We start from the raw sequence: 24565 nt of genomic DNA on the forward strand, positions 1-24565 counted from the left end.
GTATAATGGGAAGTGTTGGGCTTGGAGCCAGGAAATTTTATCTCCCAGAGTTCAAACCTGGCATCTTAAAATAATTGTATAACCCTGAGCAAGTCATTTAATCCTCTTTGCCGCCATTTTCTCATCTGTAAAACAAGCTGGAGAAGGAAATGGCAAATTATTCCAGTATCTTCGCCAACAATATTCCAAATGTGGTCATGAAAAGTTGGACAAGACTGAAATGACGAACAACAAAAAGACTGACTTATATGACACAATCAAAAGAAGAGGAATAGAATTTTTTCTTAAGATTTGATTTGAAATATTGACTTAATTATTAATAGGAAAACATTAAAGGCTATCTAATTAAGATACTATTCTCATCAGAACTATCTTCATCAAGGCTAATCTCATCATTAATATTCAGTATAATTTTAAAAATATCAACAGTATAAAAATTAATTAATATAAGTAACATCAGCAACTCAGGTACATATATATATATATATGCACACACTCATAAAAATCATCATCACTAACAAAAAGAATTTCATTGAGAGTAAAAGAAAGTGCCAATTCTATAAATAAAATATGTATCAAATATTTTGACAATAATCTATCATGACATACACAAGACATATGTAAAAAAACTATAAAAACTATAAAATAATTTAACAGAGAAAAATGGTTGGAATATTATCCAAATTATGTGGCAAGTTGAGCAGATATAATAAGGATAACAACCCAGATTAATTCACAAATTTTAAAGTAATGTATTGAACTATTTCATAGAATTAAATTAAATGGTAATTAAATTTACATGAAAAAACAGATGAGGAAGACTACCAAGAGAAATTATGAAGGAATATATATATAAATATTGCATGATTTCCAATGCCAGAACAAAAATTCCACTATAAAGTGATAATTGCCCAAATTATCTGGTAGTGGATTTTTTAAATGAACAAATAAATTAATGGAATGGAAAAGTTATTCCTCAATTAGAACCTGATATAATAGACTATCATTTGATAAACTACCAGTGAAATGGGGAAATTGAAAGCACTGATTATTAAATAAGAACTGATGGGAAGAAAAAGGACTATGGTAAAAATGAAACTAGATTCATTTCTCATTAAAATATATTACAACAAATTCTAAAAGATTAATGGTTATATTAAAGGTTAATGGTTAGTTTTTAATTATAAAAGTAATGATAGATTCATCTTATAGAAATAGAAAAAATAGAGGAAAAGATGTATGGATTAGTTTATATAAAACATTTTTGCCAAAAAAAACCAATGAATTAAAAATAAAAATATCATCATTTTAAATTATAATTATGTAAAAATCTTGTTTAAAAAAAGAGGGGAAAAGTTTATTTTCATCAGGCATAATCTCATTATTACTATTCAACATAATTTTAGAAATATCAACACTAAAAAAATTACAGGCATGAGGAAATTTAAGGTTTATCATTATTTGGCACACATTTTAAAAAAGAAAAATTTATTCCAAGACAGTAAGAGAAAAATATTGAAATAATCATTTCCCCAAAGAGAAAAACAGATTTTCAACATCTACTTGAAAAAATTGTTTAAACTCTCACAAGATGAAATATGCAAATTAAAGCAAATTTGAAATAATGTCTTACATCCATTAAAGTTAACAAATGTTCAAAAATCATAAATTCAATGCTGATACAGCTGTAGATAGAAGATATGTTCTTAAAATGTTAGTGATATTGTCTGTGATCCCCTTTCCTAGTGTGCCCTTAATTAAGATTATAAAAAAAGGACATGTAGATTGGGGGTGAAAAGTCCTATCTATACAAAAATATTCCTGACAATGAATTTGTCATAGTTTAAAAAAAAAAAAACTAAAAGCTCTCCAATGTGTCCAATTATTGGAGAACAATTAAAAAACCTATAATCTAAAAGCACAATAGATGCTTGTGCACTATAATAAATTATAAATTTAGATAATGGAAAAATGGGAAATATATATATATATATAAAGATATTAAATGAAAGCAGAAGCAAGCAATGTTTCTGTTAACTACAACTATTTTGATAATAATTTACTACTTATTGCAAAAGTCTTGAAAAGGTTATAAATACTGTAACTTTATCATTTATATAATAAAATATTGAAAGACTAGAAGATAAACTGTTATTCTGGAGAGAGTGTTACTGTATTAGATGGAGAGACCATGAAATTACAGATTTAAAGGAATGAGAGAATTTCTGCCTTAAAGAACTGAGTTAAACCCTTATTTGTAAAAAAAATGAAAAAAGATTCTTGAAAATATTTTAATTTGTATCATGAGAGAATTAAATGGTGGGACTGTGTTTCCAGAATTGAAACGTAAAGAACAAAAACAAATAGTTTTGTTTTGAAGTGGTACTTACTATTCTCTTTCCCACAATTAATACCTTGTAAATGACTTGGTTGCTATTGTTAATTGCTATTAAAGTGTTGATAAATTATATAGCCAGTAACAATGTTTTTTGAAGTCTAGGAAATCAGTGAGATTTATATAAAGAGGGATTAGAAAAAAATATTGGGAAATAATTTTCTTGTTAATGTAATCAATTGGTATGAGAACTAATATATATATATATGTGTGTGTGTGTGTGTGTGTGTGTGTGTGTGTGTGTGTGTGTGTGTGTATACACATATATATAAATGAAGATAACATTTCAATTTTTACCATTAGATTTAGCAAGTAAAATATCATAATAAGTCCTTTGATTGTCTCAGAACCTAAGATAAGAATGACCAAGGAAAAGGTAAAGTGAGAGGTACATTTAGATTATTTGAGTGTCACCAACCTTCAAAAACATGACACAGTAGAAATAGTAATAGCTACAAACTAAAAAAAAGATAGATGATAGATGATAGTTAGATAGATAGACCTATCAGATTGACTAATATGACATAAAAGGAAAGTAATAAATGTTGGAGGGATTGTGGGAAAATTGAAACACTAATGCACTTGTGGAGTTATGAAATGATCTAACCATTCTGGAGATCAATTTGGAATGATGCCAAAAAGACAATCAAACTGTGTATACCTTTTGATGTAACAATATCACAATTAATTTTATGTCCTAAGGATGTTTTGTGTTTTTTTTTAAGAAAAATGAATTTTCTGCTTTTGTATTTCTATCACCTAAACAATTCCAAAAATATATTTTGTATTTAATAAATGCTTGATAATTACTTGAATGATTAATACCTCCAAAAAATGAAGAAAGAGAGGATATCATTAAGCATAATGCTTTTAGACTCAAGATATAAATCCAAATGCTCCTTCTGATGCATATGACACTAAATTGTAGAGCATGTCCTAACCTTTTTTGATAGAATCAGCTTCCTTCCTAAGGATTCCCTACAGTGATGAAATTGCATTTCCACTTACTACCACCTAACACAAAATCTTTAATATATATATAGTTGTAAATGTAACCTACAAAATTTATATAGCCCTTACTAAAACTAAAAGAAATCTAGTAATCCTTCTAGTCCAAGCTCCTTCACTGAACAAATGAGGAAAGAGAGGTGGAGAAGAAGGAAATAAATTGTTTACCTAAGGTCATACAAATAGTAAAATGACAGAGATGAGATTTAACACTATGTCCTTTGGCTTCAGTCTTCTTCCCATCCCACAGTTCCACTCTGCTTCACTAAAATATTTATAGTCTGACAAAATAAACAATTTACCAGGTGAGTTTTTCATAATATCAAGAATTATAAAATAAGCCAAATCACTTACTATTGTTTTCTGCGTGTATCCTTATGATGGGCATCAATTCAAAGAGCACTTTAGGTTTTGATTCAATGAGTTTCACATTCCGTTTATCCCATCCAGCACCTTCTAGGTAGAGCCCATAAACATAGACACCCTCAGTTGGAGGAGCAGAAATATCATCTTTCATCCATTTGGTGACTTCATTGCAAAGTACCATACTGTCCAATGCCCATCCTTTGTTGGCTCGAGTTATTTCCTATTCAAGGAAAGAATAAAAAATACAAAAACAGAACAAGTAAATCAGAGAGCTAATTTTTCATAATAAAGATAAAACTAATTTTAAAAAGGAGACATTAGAACAAGCAACTCTTCTAATTGCAAAGAAATAGAGGATTATTTGACAAGATGTGAAAAAATTCCTCACAAGGCATAATTTATGTGCTGACAATGGTTTTGGTTTAGAGTTTTTAGAAATATAATCAAACTTGGAAATAAAAAATTACATTAAAAATTTAAATGGATGTTTTAGGGATGACATACTAGCTTTATCTTGATGTCTTAATATCAAGAAATTTCACTAATGTCATTCTTCAGCTTTATCATATGCCTCAAAATAGTCAAGAAAGAATAAAAGTTTATAGCAGAAAATTATAGAATTACTATGTGTTCAAATTATAATTTTTACCTGTTTCATTGCTGTTAGAAACCCTTGAGGGTTAAAAAAACCTGTCATCCAAAAGCAGTTTGGTCGGCCATCAAAAAGCCAAACATTAAATTGGCAATTTCTTTCTAAGAGTTCTGTAAACCAGAAACCCAGTGTACTTGAAATCCAAGATGCCTAAAAAAGAAGCAAAATTATAAATGTTCCAGAAACATGAACAATTTATACAGATTCAATTAATGTCAGACAAAAATATGTATGAAGCACTTGCTATGTATCAGGCATCATGCTAATGAATCAGTATTTTAAAAGATTTGCTATTGTTGAGTCTTTTCAGTTGTGATCAGTTCTTCACAACCTCATTTGGGGTTTTCTTGGTAAAAAAAAAAAAAAAAAAAAAAAAAAAAAGTTCTAGAGTGGATTTAGCACTTTTTTCCAAGCTTATTTTACAAAGAGGAAATTGAGGGAAATGTAACATACCCCAGATTCATACAGCTAGAAAGTGTTTGAGATCAGATTTTAACTCAGACTTTCCTGAATCCAGGTCTTATCTTTTATATACTATGCCACCTAGCTGGGCTATTTAAAAATACATTCTCTGGTAAATTGTACAAATCTTTCATCACCTTTCATTTTTAATAAGATTAAAAACCAGTCTACATTCCTCAGCCACCCTTCAAATTAATTGCCTGCTTTCTCTGATGAATGAAAAAAATATGAAAGTTGATTTTTTATCACCCTTACTTTTTCTTTAATAAAAAAGCTAATTCTACTGAACTCACTTTCAGCATTCCATTTGGCATAGAAATTTTATTATGTTTAAAATGACTCCTTTACTTCAGTGATACAAATGAACTATATTCTCAATTATGTGTATTCCTTCCAAATGAGCAGCTCACAATCAGTCCATTCTTTTATTCATTTGAATCTCTTGTCCAATCTCCAGAGAGGGTCTATCCACTTAACAATCCAAGGACTCATTTCTGGATTTCTCAACTTTGTCTGAATATCTGCAGAGCATACAGGCTAGCCATCATTTATCCCTTCTTTTGTTATATTCTCTTTAAATTAATATATTTTTCTAATAATATCCTTTACACACTTGTCTTATGCATTTCTTCTTTATCATTCTACAGTCTACTCATACCCATTATGTTCCATTTTAATTTCTTAGAAACTAGTGCATTAAATATAGCATATATACTATAGTATAAAGGACCACCAGAAAATCCACTCTTATCATTGAGTGTTCTCTACTTTATTTTTGTAAAGAAAGTATTCGTACAGTAAAGGTATAATGCTTCTATATAATTTATAAAATTTTTTATACATCTCAACTATTTTCCTCAGCATATCCTCCACCTTGCATTATATTATATTATATATTGCTTTATATTGTATTATATATTGATTTATTGCATTATTTATTGAACTAATTATTATAAGCTTTTTGACTTAAGTGTAAAATTTGGGGGGGGGGTTGTGGAGTTTTTTTGTCTTGTTAGATGCTAGTGCATATGTTGAAACTATCTCCCTGGCAAGTTTTATCTGTTTTGTTTTGTGTGGGGTTTGTTGTTGTTTTGCAAATGCTTATCAATGGCACTGCAATAGAAATATCCCTTAATATCTTAATATGATGTTTTTTGTTGTTGCCCATAGATTCATAATAAAACAACTAATTGTGTTAGCTCTTTTATTTGCCTTTTCAATAAGAACCTATGAGCAATGCTTCCATTGTACCAGAAATTGACTTTTTATCATTTGTTTTTATTTATGTTAAAAATCACTATTTATGGTTAAATCCCTCCTATCATATATTCAATTGATCATCATATATTTGGAGTATTAGAAGGTAAGTTAATGGTTATATAAAATCTAAAAATTACAATTATTACTATCCTTGCTTGACTTTCCTGCCACTTGGATATTTGTAAAATGCTTTGCAAGGCCAAACAATTATAAATACTAGGTTGTTGGGAGGGGGGGTTAATTAAATGCTCAGCTTATTGGTAATAAGCATTTTTGTATTACAGTCTTTTATGAGAATATAATTTTTCTTTTCTTGTTTTTTTTTGTTTTTGTTTTTGGTTTTTTTTTTTTGTTTGTTTTTTTTTTTTTTTTTTTTTTTTTTTTTTTTTTTTTTTGGCAACAGGAATTAAGGGAGTTGCCTATGGTCACACAGCTAGTAAGTGTCAAGCATCTGACACTGGATTTGAATTTAGGCCCTCTGGACTCCAGAGTGAGTGCTCTATCTACTGTGCTAAATGGCTGCTCTGACAATAAAAATTTTCACTGAATGCAACTCTACTTGCTTTCAATTTCATAGAACAAGATGCTTCTCCCAGGATATCTGAAGCACCAGAAATCTTTACATTCAACAGTTCAATTCAGTCTTGAACATATTCAATACCTTCCTATCTCCTTCAACCCCATTTCTCTTTGACTAGAGAACATGAAATTCCATCTAAAATCTTCCTTTATAGAAAAGGCAAGACCTAGACTTTGAACCTCACTCCACTTTGGATCTTCAGATCTGTTGGTCCCAACATGGTTCCAATTTCATGGAACAAGATGCTCCTTGGTCTTTCTTCAACCTCCATTTTATAGTTTCTTCTTATATAATCTCTTCCCCCCGTTGGACTGCAAAGGGCTTGAGGGCAGGAGATAATGATTTTTATCAGGCTTGACTCTGGAGATTAGCATAATGCCTGCCCCATAGTAAGCATTTAATAAATATTTATTAAATAGAAATGAATACATAATTGAAGTGTTTCTAGCATGACAAAATATGCCACAGTTTGAACTTCACTGGCTTCTCAGAACTCTGTGTCTCTTTTGAGCTATAAGAAGGTTTTTTGGTTTGGGTTTTGTTTTTGTTTTTTGCAGCAGGACTTCGTAATTAATAAGATACCACTATTCACAAATATGTATGGATTTTATAGATTTTATTTTATGTGTGAAATATTGTTTTCATTTTATTTATAAAAGTCAAAGTAATCAATTTAGGAGTCTGCCTACAATTCAGAAGATATTTAGGCTCCAATGCACAGTTATAACTTGAAGTCAATTCTTTGTCTTAAAAGCTTAAAAACCATTATGCCATACTATTTCATTCATCATTCCAATAATCCTGTGGTTTAGATTAAATATTTTCATAAAAACATCATGATTTTAAAATGAATTCTTTCCATCCTTACCATTTTGGATGAGTTAAATCAAAGAGAATGTTTTGTAGCCTAGCCTGAAAGCCAATAAATTGAGATTTACTTTTTGAGGGGAAGACCATAAAAAGATTTTCTCAGAGCAACACTTGTCAAAGATTTTATAATCACAAATGTTATCCCAAATATGAAGAGAGTGAGAGGTAACAGCAAGGTTACAAATCTAGGACACTGGGAGCATACTAGTGCCTTTTTTGAGGGGAAAAAAAGGGTAAGCTTGGATGGGGTGGGTAGGGAGATGGAAAATAATGATTTTGGTTTGGACATGATGAATTGGAAATGACCATAGGATATTCAGTTTGAAATGTCAGGTGTAAATGAATAAATCTATTTATTTGAATACTTTTTAAATGAAATATTTATTAGAAAATATTACTAGATCCTTTATTGAAATCTGTGTTCTACTACTTAAGGAGCCATAAGACAAGTTGTTTTTATTCCAACTCATAATTTAAGAGTTGAAAATATTTTATATTTCTCGTATGATACTCATTATTCTTTTCTCCCTTTATCAATATTCAATACCATCTCCCTATTTCCCATTAAGTATTAATTAGTAAATAATTATAAGTCTTTGTAAATTTAAAATATTTAAAGAATATGACTTCTTCTGATTGGCTCTATGAAACTTAGATGTGAAATTCTTCTAAGTATTATGTCATATGTTAACTCTCCCCTTCATTACTACTGAAAGATCCCACCCAAATGCAAAGATAAAAATTCATCTCTTCCTAACCCAAGGAGTACTTTAAATAACTTGGAGTTAGCTTTCTACTGACCACATGGAAAAAAATTCAATCCACTTAGTATAGTAACTTCTTTTTAGAGGTACATATATTTTATTTCATTGTTGTATGGCATTCTGAAATGAGAAATTTCGCCTACCAATACAGAATGATACTGCTTTGTGGTTTACTACTTTAGAAAGTTGCCCAAGGCTTTAAGAAATTAAGTAATTGTCCTGGGTCACATAGCCAGCATGTGTAAGATATGGAACTTGAAACTAGTTCTTCCCATTTCAAAAACCAGCTCTATATTAGTTCTTTCATTTTTTTTGAGGAGCCATACATTACCCCAATAAGCCAATAGGAGAAACTTAACCATTTCAGGTTCATGCTTACTTTTCTCCAACGAGCAGGGATCCTAGCATCATACATGCAATCCAAAGCATCTCTCAGATTTTCACTCATGATGATGGTGCCATCTATTGCAAGTTTTAACTCAGTTAATGTGCTTCGAACCAAGCTTATTATTCGTTGCATTCGGTCTATCTCCTGTCTAAGAAAGATGTTCATAGGTTGTAATGGTCCCATCTTTTGCAACCTATCTTTTACCTATTGTGGAGAAAATAAAAAGACTCATTAAAAATTAGACAACTATTAATGACACTATAGAGTTTGTTCCCTAGCATTCTTGGGAAGGAGGAGGTAAAGGGAAGGGAAGAATTTTTACAATTCAATACATAATATTTATTATTTGCAATGGAAAAGATAAAGCTGACATATGTTACTGATCATATTCTTCCTTTCATTCAGAGAAAAATAAGCTATTTCAGTGCCATAAAGAGATACAAAAGGTACCCCTACATTTTTGTAAAGAAGTGATTATTCAATCACTTAGCAGGCAGTTGCCTGAAAACAGTGGATAGAATACTGGGCCTGGAGACAGGCAAATCTAAGTTCAAATCCAGCCTCTGATATTTGATATCTGTGTGAAACGTAAGAAACTTAATCTGTTTGGCTCAGTTTCTTCTAGAAAATAAGATAATAATAACCTACCTCCCAGGATTGTTGTAAGGATAAAATGATAATATCTGAACAATGCATAATATATTACTTAGTACATAATAAGTGCTATACAAATGGTTTTTTGTTGTTGTTGTTGTTCCTTTTTCATTTTTGAAAAGGAACAACGGCAATAAGATGGTGATATCTTGACTTACACATCAGTTGGGTTTGAGTGAGGTAGAGCTGCTCAAAGTCATCAGCTTCTCTCCTCCAGATTTATCAAAGTCCACTAGCAAGACAAACTGGTGATGGCTCAGCATCTATTGTTTACTTTTGTCCTTTCTATATTAAAACCTTTCCCAAGCCACAGTTTGTCTGAGGCCATGTCCATTCAATAACAAAGGGCTAGAGAAAAGTTGAGACAAAAGATGGCCCAATTTACCATTCCAGAGATATAAATCTAAGAGAGAAAGATGCTCAGAGTTTCTGGCCAGAACAGAAAATAACTGCTACTTCCACTTATTTCAAAACCTTAAAACCTAAATAATAAGCCACAGAGACTTAGATTGGGTCTATTATTAACCATTCAATAGGATGCCAGAATGATTTGAGCTTACAAGCATAGTCAAGCAATCCCATTTAAAACACAATGGACTTTTTTAAAGCCTGTTTTTCAGAGCTATATTTCAAGAAATAAAAAATTAAAATTACACAGGACAAAAGTAAATTATTTCTGTCTTTGGGACAGGAGACAACAACAACATGGTGAAGATGAAGATGGAGGAGAAGAAGGAGGAGGAGGAGGAGGAAAAAGAGAAGAGGAGGAGGAGGAAGAGGATAAGGAAGAGGAGGAAGAAGAGGAAGAAGAGGAGGAGAAGGAGGAAGAGGAAAAAAGAGGAAAATGAGGAGGAGGCCAAGGAGGAAGAAGAGAAAGTGAGTTTTCTAAAAAGAAAATCACACTTTTAAAAGACTCATAAAGGAAAACACTGTCCACATCAAGAGAATATAATATGGAGTCTGAATGCCAAATAAAGTAAACTTTTTTTTTGCTTTCTCATAGTTTTTCCCATTTGTTCTGATTCTTTTTTTTTTCTACAACATGACTAATGTGGAAATAAGATTAATAGGATTGTGTGTGTGTGTGTGTGTGTGTGTGTGTGTGTGTGTGTGTGTGTGTATATATATATATATATATATATCCTATATCAGATTGCTATTTTGGGAAGGGAAGAAGGATGTTTGGGAGAAGGAAAAAATTGGAACTCAAAACATCATAAAAGTAAATGCTGAATATCTTTATGTGTAATTAAAAATACTTTTAATTGAAAAAAAAATGAAATCACAAATCCAGTCCATATTGCTTTAATGATGTGGATTCTTTCATTCAAAGAGCTACAGGGAATAATCTAAACATACATATATAGAAATGCTTATTTATGAGAAAATTTAATACTATAAATCTGAAATATAGTATTAAAGTAGTTTAAAAGATATTTAAAAGTATTTTAAAAGCATTTAAAGTAAAGTAAAGAAGTCATTAAGTACTAGATACTACTACTACTACTACTACAATATTTCAGTGCCTGCTATGGCCATTTATGTTCCTAGGTATAGATTATGAAGAAGACTTAGTCCCCATTCTGAAAGTACTTCTAAATTTGGAGATAAAAAAAAGAATCTTAATATAAACTATACTCTGACATATCATAAGGGATACACATAATATTTATTCTACAGGAATTCATGGGAGAATGATTCTCTTAAACTTGGGAAATAATTAGATTTTACAGGAAAACTATATAATCTATAAATATTTTATAAAAAGAAAACATATCAATAAGTGTGTGTGTGTGTGTGTGTGTGTGTGTATAAAAGCTCTGAATGAGAAAAGAGGGCTAATAGTGTTTGATAATAGTTATATTGAGAGAAAGGATTCCGAATGGAAACAAGAGGATGAAATCAAAAAGGAATTGACAGTTGGAAGAATAAGAGATTGCCATGCCAAAGAAATAAAAAGAGGGAATATTTTTAAGGAAACAGGGAAAAATGAACAGAATCAAATGCAAAGTAGAAAGCAGGGAAAAAGGAATTTTTTTAAAAAAATGAGAATCTCCCCCAAAGAACAAAGAAGTGCAGCTAATAAGTGATTCATCACTCTATGGCTTCCCTATACAAATTTTCACATACTGAGTATAAATTGATCAATAAGCATTGATTAAGTACCTACTATATACTAGGCACTGTTCTAATGCTGGGGATATAAGTACAAAGAATAAAACAATCCCTAAGCTTATGGAATTTACATATCCATACATGTTCATGTATGTGCAACACTTGTACACACATGCATACATTTCTTTTAAAAAAATAGAGAGGATTCTGGGAAATTTTCAGCTTTCCAAATTTTCTCCACAAAAAAATACATCACTTCAAAGTAGCAGAAATAAACAGGGAGCAAAGCAGTTGCTTTTCTAAGACAATTTGAGAAGATCCCAGCAGAGACTCAGTTTCCAAGGACAGAGATTCAGCTTGAGTAAAGTGCAAATTTCTTCAGGCAAACTCTGCAGAATCAACAAACAAGTTCTGGGGGGCAGTTGAGTTAAGAGTCAGCTTCAATCATAGAAACTTTCATTTTGCAGATGATGTAGAGGTTTGACAGATAAGAGGAGATGAAAGAATCTTATGCTGACAAAGGATGCCAAGCACATCTATGACCCAGGTTGTGGCTGTGGGGAGAAGGAGCTAGCACACCTGATGAGTGGAATCCTGGGGGGGGGGGGAGGAAGGGGAAGACATTCTTAGCTGTAACACTTGCAAGTAAGAGAGTCCCTGGTTTCAGTTCCAAGAAAGAGAAGAGCCCAAGATTTGAGACAAATCTCAGAAAGTAACAGTAAAAAAGAACTAAGACTTCAGGCATCATTCCCTATACCTTATTTTTGAAGGACTACAACTTGTTTACAGTAATAATTGCTGAGAACAACACAAAATAAAAGATATAAGTACAAAGCATATAATCAATTTGTAACAGAGAATCAAAAACTTAAGGAAAAAAGTAATTCTTTGAAAACTAGAATTGGTAAGGGGAAGCAAATGACATTCTAAGAAACCAAGGAATCATAGAAAAAAATTAAAAATTAAAAAATAGAAAAGAAAGTGAAATATCTCATCAAAAACAATTGATCTGGAGAAGAAATCAAGGAGAAATAATATAAAAATAAGAATAAAATAATAAGAATATAAAATAACCATCAGAAAATTATGATAAAAAAGAATTTCAATACAATATTATAAGAAATTATTAAGGAAGATTGCTTTGGAGTTCTATAACAAGAAGGCAAACAAAACAGGAACATAAACTTCACCAATTACCACCTGAAAGAGATCATAGGAGGAAAAATTACAGGAATATCAAAGTCAAGTTTCAAAACTCCCAGATTAATAGAAAAACTATTGGAAACAAGAAGAACAAAAACAATTTATATATTCTGAAATTTATATCATATACATATATATACATATATACATATATATATATACATATATATATATATATATATATATATATATATATATATATATATATATATATCTTTAGAATTTACATGCTATCTAGGTTATAACCAAGGATAACTTAACCAGCAAAGTTAAGTGTAATCCTAAATGGCAGGGGATGGAGGTTGGGGGGGAGTGGGGGGAAGGGGGAGAGGAGAAGGGGGAGGAAGGAGAGGAAGTAAATGAACATTTAACAAACTGAAAGATTAAGGTTTTTGTGACAAAAACCTCAGAACTTAAGGGATGTTTGACATGTGACATCCAAGAGAAATAGAAGGCAAATATTAAAGACCAATTATAGGGGGCTCAATAAAGTCAAATTGATTACTTTGTATATGTAAAAATATTAGCAGGGATCTTATGACTTCCATCATTATTTAAGTAGTTTATTTTTATTTTTCTTTGGGGGGGAATGAGACACTTGGAGTTAAGTGTCTTGGCCAGGATCACACAACTAGGAAGTATTAAGTATCTGAAGACAAGAATCTCATTCTAAACATCATCAGGCTTCACGAGCTTAAGTCTGTAGTTTGGGATAACAAAAGAGGAAGCTAGGAGCATAGTAAAAGTCTATACAGCTTGCCTTCTTTTCCACACTCCTACACTCCTCATGGTTTGAGACCCAATGAAATTTGGCAAATGGATGTGACCCATTATTTCACACATCTTCAGTCCTCAAGGACAGGCAATAATAGAGAGGAGGAACAGAGATATCAAGATGCTCCTCCAAAAACAAAAGAAAGGGGGAGTCACAGCCCTAAGAACTTCTAAACTTAACTCTTTATACTATTAATTTTTTGGTTTTTTATGAAGATGCACTGACTCCGACAGACAGGTCTCATAACCCATTGGAAGGGGAGTGTCCAGTGTGAGCAGCTCTAAAATCTTTAGATAATCGCCAGGTGATGTGGAAAGATGCAAAGAGTGGTGAATGGAACGGACCAGACAGACTAACTGCTTGGGGCAGAAGGTTTGTTTGTATTTCTACAAATGGAAAAGGAATCTGATGGATGCCAACTACCTGTATCCACCTTGTCCATCTGAGAGAGATGGAAAATGAGAAGAATTTCCAAACAGAGAAGACCCAAGAAACAGCAGGTGGTTCCATCTCTGACTACATCCACCACTTGAAGAGCCTGGTAGTTAACCCTATGTGTATGGCAATTGACTCATGAACATTACCATGACCATAAAAATAATTATTAATAAAACTGATGCAGAACTTCAAAACCTGCAGGAATCATTGGATTCCCTGACATATAAATGATGGACAATAGATTGGTTTGGGACTATCTCTTGGCTGCTGAAGGAGGTGTATGTGTGGTTGTGAATTGGCAGTTATTTTCTACACCTTCCTTCTGGGACTTATAGAAGTCTTTTAAAGTATCTTGTTTATTCATATTTTTTTATATTACTACTTGCTTGTGTGATATTACTACTTGCTTGGGGTGATTCCTCCCATGCTGATGAATTTAATCACTGACGTATATACCTACTTCAATTAAAACAAAAGAAAGGGAGTGATGTAGAAGGTCACAGATAGTGGGGGAGCTCTGTGTGAGGTATAAAGCCCTTTCAGCCCCAGAGGGAACCTGCTGATAATATCTGGTTTGGCTCCCCATCTCTCCTAAGGCTCTTGGCCTTCCTAGTAAGTCAGGAGATGGTTACAACCTGTGTTGTAGTTGAAGCAGAGTGATACCAAGTGGCAAAGAGTCATCTACAATCCCACATGCACAGTATGCACAATGTTGCTTTGAGTATATAAGGGTGAGAAAATTTGAAATAAAGAGACTCCATATTTTAACCATCCTCTGGGTCTCTGCTTCATCACTCTTCTATTAAGACCAAGGACTTGGGCTGGTCCTGAGATCCTCCAGAGAGATAGGCTGGATGATATATTTTGGCAACCCAACTTGGGGGCTCTAGAAAGCACACAACATAATGGGAATGGGATGAATTTATCCATAAAAAGATTAAAATTCTGATTTCAACACTATGTTGCTTTAAGGAAATGCTTTTTTTTTTTTTAAATGAGAGATATACACAAAGATAAAATAGGTGAGGAGTAGATTTTGTTATGTTAAAAAAAAAAAACAGAGATAGCACTCATGATCTTAGGAAAGTTAAAGTTAAAATAGATTTAATCAAAGGTGAAAGATAAAGAAACTACTATGTGTCAGCAATATTATTTAATATTTTAGATAATTTAAAATTCATAAATAGTATAAAATATTTGAGCATGTGCATGCCAAAACAGACACATTAATTATATGAACATAAACATAAAATATTTTTTAAACCAAAAAAAAAAAATCAGATCTAAATATTTGCAGCAATATTTATTGTTCATGGATAGATAAAGCCAATATAATTTTTAAATGATAATTTTACCAAACTATTCTATTTATTTAAGGTTATCCGTGTTAAATTACCAAAAATTATTTTACTGAGTTAGAAAAAATTCCCAACAAAGTTCACTTTGAAGGGCAAAAGGTCATAAACTTAAAGAAACCAGAGGGAAAAAAATGTAAATGAAGTAGATTCAGCAATATCAGACCTTATAAGAAAGAGCATTATTGAAATGTAAAAAGGATAATTTCAATTATTATGAATTAAAATTTTCTTGTATAAATAAAACCTATGTAATCAAGAATAGAAGTAATGTAGAAAATTGGAGGAGATGGAAATTTGTTTGACAATCTCTCAGGTATGATGTGATTGACTTAGAATACTACTATGGAAATGATGAACTGGTAGATATAGAAAAACATAGAAAAGCTTGGACCTACAAAGGAAGATGCTATCTTTCAGATCTACCTTTAGAGAAACATTAAAAGTAGAAATAAATATAATATTTTTTCACAAATGTGTATGTGTGTATATATGTATGTATGTGTATGTTTATAGATATCTACATATGTGTACAGCTATGTGTATGTATATATGTATATACATACATGTGTATGTGTACCTATATATAAACATATACATGTACATATACATGGATGTGTATCCTTGCTTCATTGTAGCCTTCTTTAGTGTAGGGGTGGGGGACAGGAAAAAATGTATAGAAGAGATCAAAAGAAAACCAACAAAGAAGCAAAAAAAAAAAAAAAAATCTGAGCAGCTTTGAAAACAATGTGTATTATTTGTTATATAGGTTTTCTTGAAATAGAAAGTTACTCTTTTATATTGAATACTCTCATAGTCTGCTGTGTACATGACAATTATATTTTCTGTTTTTGTTTTGCATTTGCTTAAAAAAATTTTTAAATATTTTTGAAAGGAAAATAATTTTATCTATCAAAAAAAAAAAACTTGAGTTTTAGTTCTAAGTACTATAGATCTTACTAGAATGTGTATACACATACATACACACGTGTATATATGTTGTTTGCAATACAAATATATACATAATTGTGCATATTCATAGAAATATACATATACTCATGCACATGTCTATATATCTGTATGCAAATTGGCTATATTATGTAATATATACATACTAATATGTAATAACCCCTCTGTAAAAGTTGCAGAAATGCACAAACAATTAAGTAGATAAATCACCTGCCTGAGACAATTTGCAAAGGGATTGTAACCAATAAAATAATTTGTCCCAAAGAATAGCTTCTGAAAGTATGATTAAAGAAATTTACCACTGATAATATATATCAATATACTCTTCATTTTCATCAAGAAATTTTATATTCTTTAACTTTTCTAAATTTTTAGGCAAAAGCTACCAAGTATGCTAATAAAAGTATGCTAAAAAAAGATATGATGATAATGATGATGACTACAACCTACATATTTCTTTCTCAAAGTCAAAAATAATACTAGTTATCTTATTCATTTAATCTGTGCTCTCCACTGAGACCACCTGTAAGTGAATAATTACTGTCACTTTTGTCAATTAGGAAAGCCTCTTTCAACTAGCCAACCCCTGCCATTGCATAATATCCATGAGAATGTCATTATGTTAACTTTTGTTATCACCTTCATTATAAAACAGTGGCCCAGAGTAATAAAAACTGAATCAACTTCTCAGAACTAATTGGGCTGAGAAATAAAGACTACAAACAGTTAATGATGTAAACACATCTTCCCTAAATTTAAAAATGCTTATATTTTAAATTGTGTTTTAATCCACCTAATATATCCCTAGTCTTGAACAAGCTGGTAGTATAGATTAAGAATAAATTGCCTTCTTTATTATAAATGACAACTGGAAATACCTTGGGAAAAGATTCTCCATTTAAAAAAGCAATCCTAAGCCATTAGTGCCATTTAATAATTTAATTAAAAATATTAGCATTTGGGCCAGACTTTCTCAGTATTTATATTCTGAAAACATTAGGCAAATGAACTCAATAAAGCTTTTTTAAATATTAAAAATTAGACAAACATAAGTCTGGGTTTTTTTTTAATCTAGGATCATATCCCCAAACTCATCCCAAAGTTTATTAGAACATAGCTATTATTTTTGACAAGATTTCATTAACTTACTTCAAATGGGACATAATCAGGAGGAAGCTTCTCCAACATATCATCAGCCAGTCTTGCCACTATAACTTCTCTAGTCTCATCTCCTCCACTGGAACTGTCTTTAGGTTGAATGCTGAGAATAGTATCTAGTACATCCTTGGCTAGTTTGCTTTGGTAAGTAATATCAGCATTAGGGTGCAATCCAAACACCTCAGGAGTATCATAAGCTGGCAAGCTCTAAATTGTGGGAAAAATAATCATAATAGTTCAATTATTTCTTCTTAAAAATAGAGAAAATAACAATCTTTTACAGTGTACATTTAGATAAAATTTGTTAAAATCATGGCAGAACATAAAACTCAAATCAATAATTAACAATTTATTGTAAAATATTAACATTGAAATATACAATATAAAATCAATTTTATCAGGAATTCTGGGCCTACAAATACAATTTAGCAAAGAGATTACCTCAGATTTCATGATGTGCTCTACCAAATGAGAGTGGGACTCCTATTTTGGAGCCTTAAATATTATAAGCTGTTTTAGGGGGCAAATAATTATATTTTTAAGATCACTTGAAAGAAATTTAAAAGACTTTCTCTCATTCTCATGCATTTAGTTGAAACTATCATGCCTTGCTGTGGCAGCATTATTTCCAATGGTTCTTATTACAGCTGTTTGCAAATGTCCCACAAAATCTGCAAAAGGTTCATTGGGACCTTGTTCTATTTTTGTGAAGGCTTCCCCTCAATCTTTTTGTCCTGGGAGAGAATTCCAAGCTTTTATTGCAGCCTTAGAAATTTGCTCATACACTGTTATGGGATAATAAATCTGTTCTGAATTCTTTCCATACTGACCTTCACCAGCTAGCTGGTCAAAAGTGATTTGTCCAATAGCTCCTGTTTGCCTATTGCATTGGGTTTGAATCCTACATAATTCATGAAACTCTGAAAGCCACAACAAATTTTTTCCAGGTTCTAAACATGTCTTTTCAATGAATTTCCAATCATTTGGGGTTAAGATTTCATAAGACAAATTATCTAGTAACAGCGTGAATTTACATCTATCTTACCCTAACCCTAAATGTGGTGTTCTTTTTCTTTAAAATATAATGGTTTTCTCTGGGAGCAGATTTCTTGGAGAGGTTTTCTGGAGATAGTCTTTGTTTCAGTTAAAAGTAATAATTACTCTAAATACAGCCAGCTGAAATAATCCAAATGTTTATTTCTTATCTCTTTCCAAGCCCAGTTAGCTTTTCTTAGAGGCCTCTCTCTCTCCTTGGTTCTAAGAGTTCTTGCAGCTTTGTCCTTTGCTTCTGCCTCTGCTTCCTTCAGCCTCCAGCCAGCACAAAGTGAAAGTTGGAATGAATCTGACTTGCCTCCATGAGAGGGCTTTTGGCTGAACTGACTTGACGCTCCCCTCTCAATCTTTTCAGCTGAACTAACTCTGACTGGCTCACTGAAGCTGTATTTATGCTCCTTCTCCGAGAGGGGGATTGTAGGATCTGAGAGTGGGATTATGGGTTTCCTCCCAGAGTGCTCTCTGGCCCTAAGAGCTTCTTGCTTATATGAGCTCTCTAAACATGTGAACACAGCATTCTATCAGTTCTACTTAGTACTTTGTTTCAAGTTCTGGCCCATAACATCTCCTAGTAGGATCAGATCAATCATACTGAACCATGCTAAATTAGATAATTATTGTCTCTATCAATTCTAATGACTTAACACTTTGTAAGGATTCCAACACCTTGCATATGTCTATAAGACAATAGGGTCATTGATCTAAATTTGGAAGAAACTCTGAGGATCTCTTGTCCAAAATCTTCATTTTACAGATTAGGAAACTGAGGGCCAAAGAGATTAAATGATTTTCTCAACATCATGGAAGTAGTAAGTGTAGGATGTAAAATGTGAATTCCTGCTTTCTGACTCCAAAACAAATCCAAAACAATATCATGAAGAATTTATGAATATGAAAATTCCTTCTAATAATTAAAAATCAATCCCAGTAATCATTTCTATTTTAAATATTTAGATAACATGAATTTGTTGTTCATTTAGTTTTGAGAAAACAGATGAATAATCTTGACAGCCAATCACAAATTAAATGAAGGAGAAGACAGGAAAGACACCTGTCCAATCATAAAATTACAAATTTAAATCTTGAAGGGACCTAGAAGCCATTGAGTGCAAACTCCTCATTTTTCAGATAAGAATATTAAATATGAGGTAGGTTATGTCACTTGTCGAGCTGTATAACTAATAAATGTTTGAGGCAAGATTTAAATTTAGACAAGGTCAATACTGTCCACAATGTCACCTAGTTACTTAATTCACTGGAAGAAACACTTTAAAAAAAATCAACATTATCTGTATTAGAAGGAAGGGGTAATTATACATTGATAATATATGTCTGTGGGGAATGCTATTATAATTATTATGAAATGTTTTTGATTTCTACTCACAATGTAGAATGATGCATCATAAACACAGAAAAGTGCCTAGACTGAAATCATTATTGGCCTCAGAGACAAAAATTAAAAAGCATTTCTATTACTTAGCAAATTTGTGTTGTACTAGGGGACATGAGGTGGAAACTAATTAATAAACAAAAGATTTTATCAGAATGAAGAGTGTGCCAAAACTTCTAGTCTAGGCATGACTTTGTATAAGAAGAAGCATTTTAGGTGAGGCCTAAGGAAAAGTTACAGATTTTAAAAAATGAATATGAAGAAAAAACATGCCCCAAGTATTGTTAGAGTTCAAATGTTGGAGTTTGTTCTCAGAGGACAGCCGGTTTAAAGGCTTAGAGCCCTTCGGATGTCTCCAAATCCAAAGGTTCTGTCCTTCAGCCTCTGCCTCTGCCTTCTTCTGCCTCCAACAGAGATGGAAGATCTCTCTTATCTCCTTCTGGGGGGCCCAGGCACCAATTTGCCGCGGAGAGAGGGCTTCTAGCGTAGCTCCACTGAAGTCCGTCAAAAGTGTTCTCTGCAGCAGAGTCGTTTCTCTCGAGTCTAGCGCGATCAGCCAGCCAAGAGGAAAAAATGTATTCTGCCATAGATCCTTCATCGCTGGCTTTTTATCTGCCTCTTCTGAGAGAATGGGATTATGGGTTTTCTCCCATAGTGCTCTCTGGCCCAATGACTTTAAGGGAGGTGTGAACTCTCTTGAAGTTAGAAAGTGTACTTTGTGAAGCTAGCATACTTGTGGAGTCCAATGAGTAAAGGTGGGAACACAAGCCTTGTCTTGATTAGTTCTACTTAGTACCTTGTTTCAGGTTCTGGCCAAAACAACTTCTTGTAAGATTAGATCAACTCTAATTACTTAGCAGTTAGTAAGGATTCCAACAAAGTATATTCCTTTTTGGCTGAAATATAGAAATAATTCTGGAAAAGAAAGCTAAAACCAGATTCTGAAGAGCTATAAATACAGAACTGGATAAATTGTGCTTTGCCCTAGAGACAATAGAAGCCATTGAAGCTTCTAGATGAATGACTTAAATGATTTATTTATTTAAGCACTTAATATTGCAAAACACTTTACTAAGTGCTGCTGATACAGATAGAAAATAATACAATCCCTACTCCCCAGGAGATCACATTCTAATGGGAAATAGTGAGGAGGAAAGAGATAGAGACATTACATAAAATGGGTTTTGGGGGGGTTTGTTTTGTTTTTGCTGAGGCAATTGGGGTTAAGGGACTTACTCAGGATCACACAGCTAGGAAGTGTTAAATGTCTGAGACCAGATTTGAACTCAGGTCCTTCTGACATCAAGGCTGGTGCTCTATGCACTGAGCCACCTATCTGCCCCCCCTACATAAGATAGGTTTTAGTTGCAAGTCATATGATAAGGTGGTATGGTCCTTTATAGTGCAATAGCAAAGCAGATGTTAATGCCTCTCCTATAACATTATTTTCAATGTCAAAATCACATCCATTTATGATGTTGAAATGTTTTACAGTGCCAAGGACTTTGGAGACAAGAACTATCTTTTTGGCATCTTCAAAAGATGCAGTGATAGCATATGCAGCAGCAGCTGCCAGACTGAATCTCCCCAGGGAGTCCTTTGCAAGATGATAAACAATAGACTAGAAGAATTGCTATTCCAAAAACTGTCTCCATCAGGGTCTAAGAGGAGATAAAAGTTGTGGTTTTACTTATTTAGTTACATGGTGCTTCTTGTTGCTTGATCAGGAGAATGATAGGGTCAAATGTATTTTAAGATTACTTTGTCAGTTATGTGGATCTTAATTTTTTTTAATGTCTGAAACTGTATGGAGAGACTAATTAGGAGGTTATTGCAATAATCCAGAGGAGAAGTAATGAAAATCCTGAACTAGAATGGTGGCCATTTGAATCAAAAGAAAATTATGTAAAGAGATGGAAAAATAGAATCAACAAGATTTGCAAACTGACTATCATAGGTGAGGGAGAGGGAATAATTGTGAATGACTCAGCTCAACTGACAAAGAAAAAAAGGCCTGAAAATTCCGAAAACATTAGATTTGAAATGTAGATAGTGAAGATCTATTTTTCAGAAGGCAGTATAGGTTTGCTCAGATCTTGAGCATTGAGTAGAAAGTAAACTCACTCAAATAACTGACCTATTCAATAACTTGGAAATCCTTGCTTAGAGTCAATCTCCTATATGCCATGCTGAAGCTTAAGAAAGCAGATTCCAGAAGGGTAGTTGTGAACAATCAATCCCATGATCTTTTTTAATATTGTTTTTATTGTTTGAAAAAAAAGGTATGATAAAGTCTCAGTCTAGTATAACAGAATAGCCCCTTCAAAAAACTGTGGCTAAATATGTAAACCATATGAGAGGAGGGTGTCTAAAAGCGTCCATAACATGGACAAATATTTGTGCCCAAACCAAAATGATAATATAATTTCAGGGAGAGTTAAGAAGCACATTAAATGCTAAGATTATGGGAAGATCTATGGCACATTGTGAGGCAATAGAAATCTATAGATTACCATTTCATCTATTATCATAATACTTCCTTGGTTATAAATTAATTTTAAAACACAATTTGGCAATTATCTCATGATTTTTTTTTCAGGAATGAAACCCAGAGACAAATTTAGACATTTAAAAATTAAAGAGGTTAAAAAAATTAAAGAGGTTGACAAATTCAGTGTGAATGTTGCAAAATTACAAAGCTTGCCCCAAAGCAAGAGACATGAGAAGCCACTTCTCCCTGCTCCTGTGCAGAAATAAGATATGAACACTGCAAATATTGCCAGATTTTTTTAGCCCATTCATTGGTTTTTCTGGTGCTTTTTCTCTTCTTCCTCTTTTAAAACATTCTTTGTTTTCAGTTATAGCTCAGTGGGAATAAAAAGGAGGAGAGATACGAGGTAAACTTATGAAAAAAGATATCAATAAAAATTTATGAGAGGTAAATATAGATAACATAAAATACTTGGGAGTCTACCTGCCTAATATAATTCCAGGAAGAATATGAGCACATACAACTCTTTTCATACAAATAAAGTCAAATCTAAATAATTGAAAATATTCATTGTTCATTGTTAGGTTGAGCTAATATACTAAAAAGTATATATTTTACTTAAAGTAATTTATTTATTCAGTGCCATACCAATCAGATTGTCAAAAATCATGATGTAGAGCTAGAAAACAATAATAATAAAATTCATTTGGAATAAGAGAAATAAAAAAGTGAGCAAAAAGTTATCATAAGCATTGGTTACCCAGGGTTTCAATTCTATCTCTGATGCTTACTAATTATGTGTCTTAGGGAAAAATTTTTAATCTCTCTATATCTAAATTTTCTAGTCTAGAAAATAGAATTGTATTAAGTAGTCTCCAAAGTTCCTTTCAGAACTAAATTTGTAATCTTATCATCCCACTATCTTTTTCCCTTTGATGTTAGAAGAAAAGAAAATTATTTCTCAAAGCAAAAAATTAGAAAAAGCCCAAAAGTGCATAATATTTGGATGGAGAGGAAGACAAGCAAACATTTATTTAGAAAACAAAAAGACCAATAAATTTCCCATGTTGATACATATTTGATTAGCATATAAAACTCTAGAAGGTGACAAACCTGGACATGCTGAAGATAGTTCTCCACTGTGTTACATTTAGGTATATTGTATCCTTTGTAAAAGCAGAAATCTGGAGTAAACATAGTTTCACTAAACCAAACCTTAGCAAAAGTGTTCAGCAATCTCTTATCATAATCATCTGTGACTCTGCCTCCATATTGAATTTCACCTATCATGTACCGCACAGTGCTCCAGGAAACACCCTAATGGAAGAATAAAATAAATGATTCTGAATAATCCATGATCATCACAATTGAATTTCTCCATTGTGATATTATTAAATATTTCTTTGTTTTAAAATATCTTGATATTTCACAGAAGTAACAGGTAACTGTTCAACACTGTGCCAAACCTTCTACTCCTTCTAAAAACATGCATTTTATTAGTTAAAGTATTACATAATCTGAGAGGGAACATAGTGATTGTTGTATATTAGACAATGTCCCTAAAACAAGGCAAGTCATAGGAAAGAATTTCCTTAGAATGATGTTTGTACTTTGGACAGCATAGGATCAAAAATCAAAAGACAAGAGACCTTAGAGACAATTGAATTTAACTCATTTTACTATTGAGGTAGAGAGGAATTAATGACTTTCCCAGGGTCATACAGTCAGGAAGTGTCTAAGAAAGAATTTAATCCAGATCTTCCTGTCTTAAAATCCATATTTTTTCCCTAAAAACATTAGGGCCTATAGGTTCTTATCATCAAGGGAGGTGGCATTCATTTATTAACTAATTTCTACAGTCAAAAGTTGAACTCAGAACTGAGTTCTAAGGTTCATCTACATATTTTAAGTGGTTATTTTCTTTTATATACATAATAAACAATAGAGAATAGTAATAAAACAAACAAAAAGAAATAACCATTCAGATGACTAGTTTTTATTATTATAAAGTTTCAAGGTAACTACCATTTAATGGATTAATTCATACTTTAAATAACAAATTTTGGCTTCTATGAGTAGATGAAGGCAGACATGAAAACATACATATATCCGAGCTTCTAAAGCAACACAGAATTTCATTTTGATTTTCTCAGCCTTTTAAGAGGGGAAATCTTCAGAGAAACTTTCCCATGTAACTGTCTACATAAATTTAACTTTGC

The 24565-nt window shown here is 32.1% G+C and overlaps 1 protein-coding gene across 1 annotated transcript in view; it reads right to left on the reverse strand.

The window, feature by feature from the left end:
• The window catches only part of DNAH5 (dynein axonemal heavy chain 5), a 290296-nt gene that overhangs the window by 21929 nt on the left and 243802 nt on the right, over positions 1–24565 (reverse strand). The window contains exons 74-78 of the mRNA XM_051973471.1: positions 23460–23663; positions 17404–17619; positions 8737–8949; positions 4419–4571; positions 3758–3989 (exon numbers count right to left, since the gene is read on the reverse strand). Coding sequence (XP_051829431.1) covers positions 3758–3989; positions 4419–4571; positions 8737–8949; positions 17404–17619; positions 23460–23663 — 1018 coding nt within the window. The remainder of the gene's footprint in view (positions 1–3757; positions 3990–4418; positions 4572–8736; positions 8950–17403; positions 17620–23459; positions 23664–24565) is intronic.

Source organism: Antechinus flavipes, chromosome 1 (genome assembly GCF_016432865.1).
Source record: "Antechinus flavipes isolate AdamAnt ecotype Samford, QLD, Australia chromosome 1, AdamAnt_v2, whole genome shotgun sequence".
NCBI lineage: Eukaryota > Metazoa > Chordata > Mammalia > Dasyuromorphia > Dasyuridae > Antechinus > Antechinus flavipes.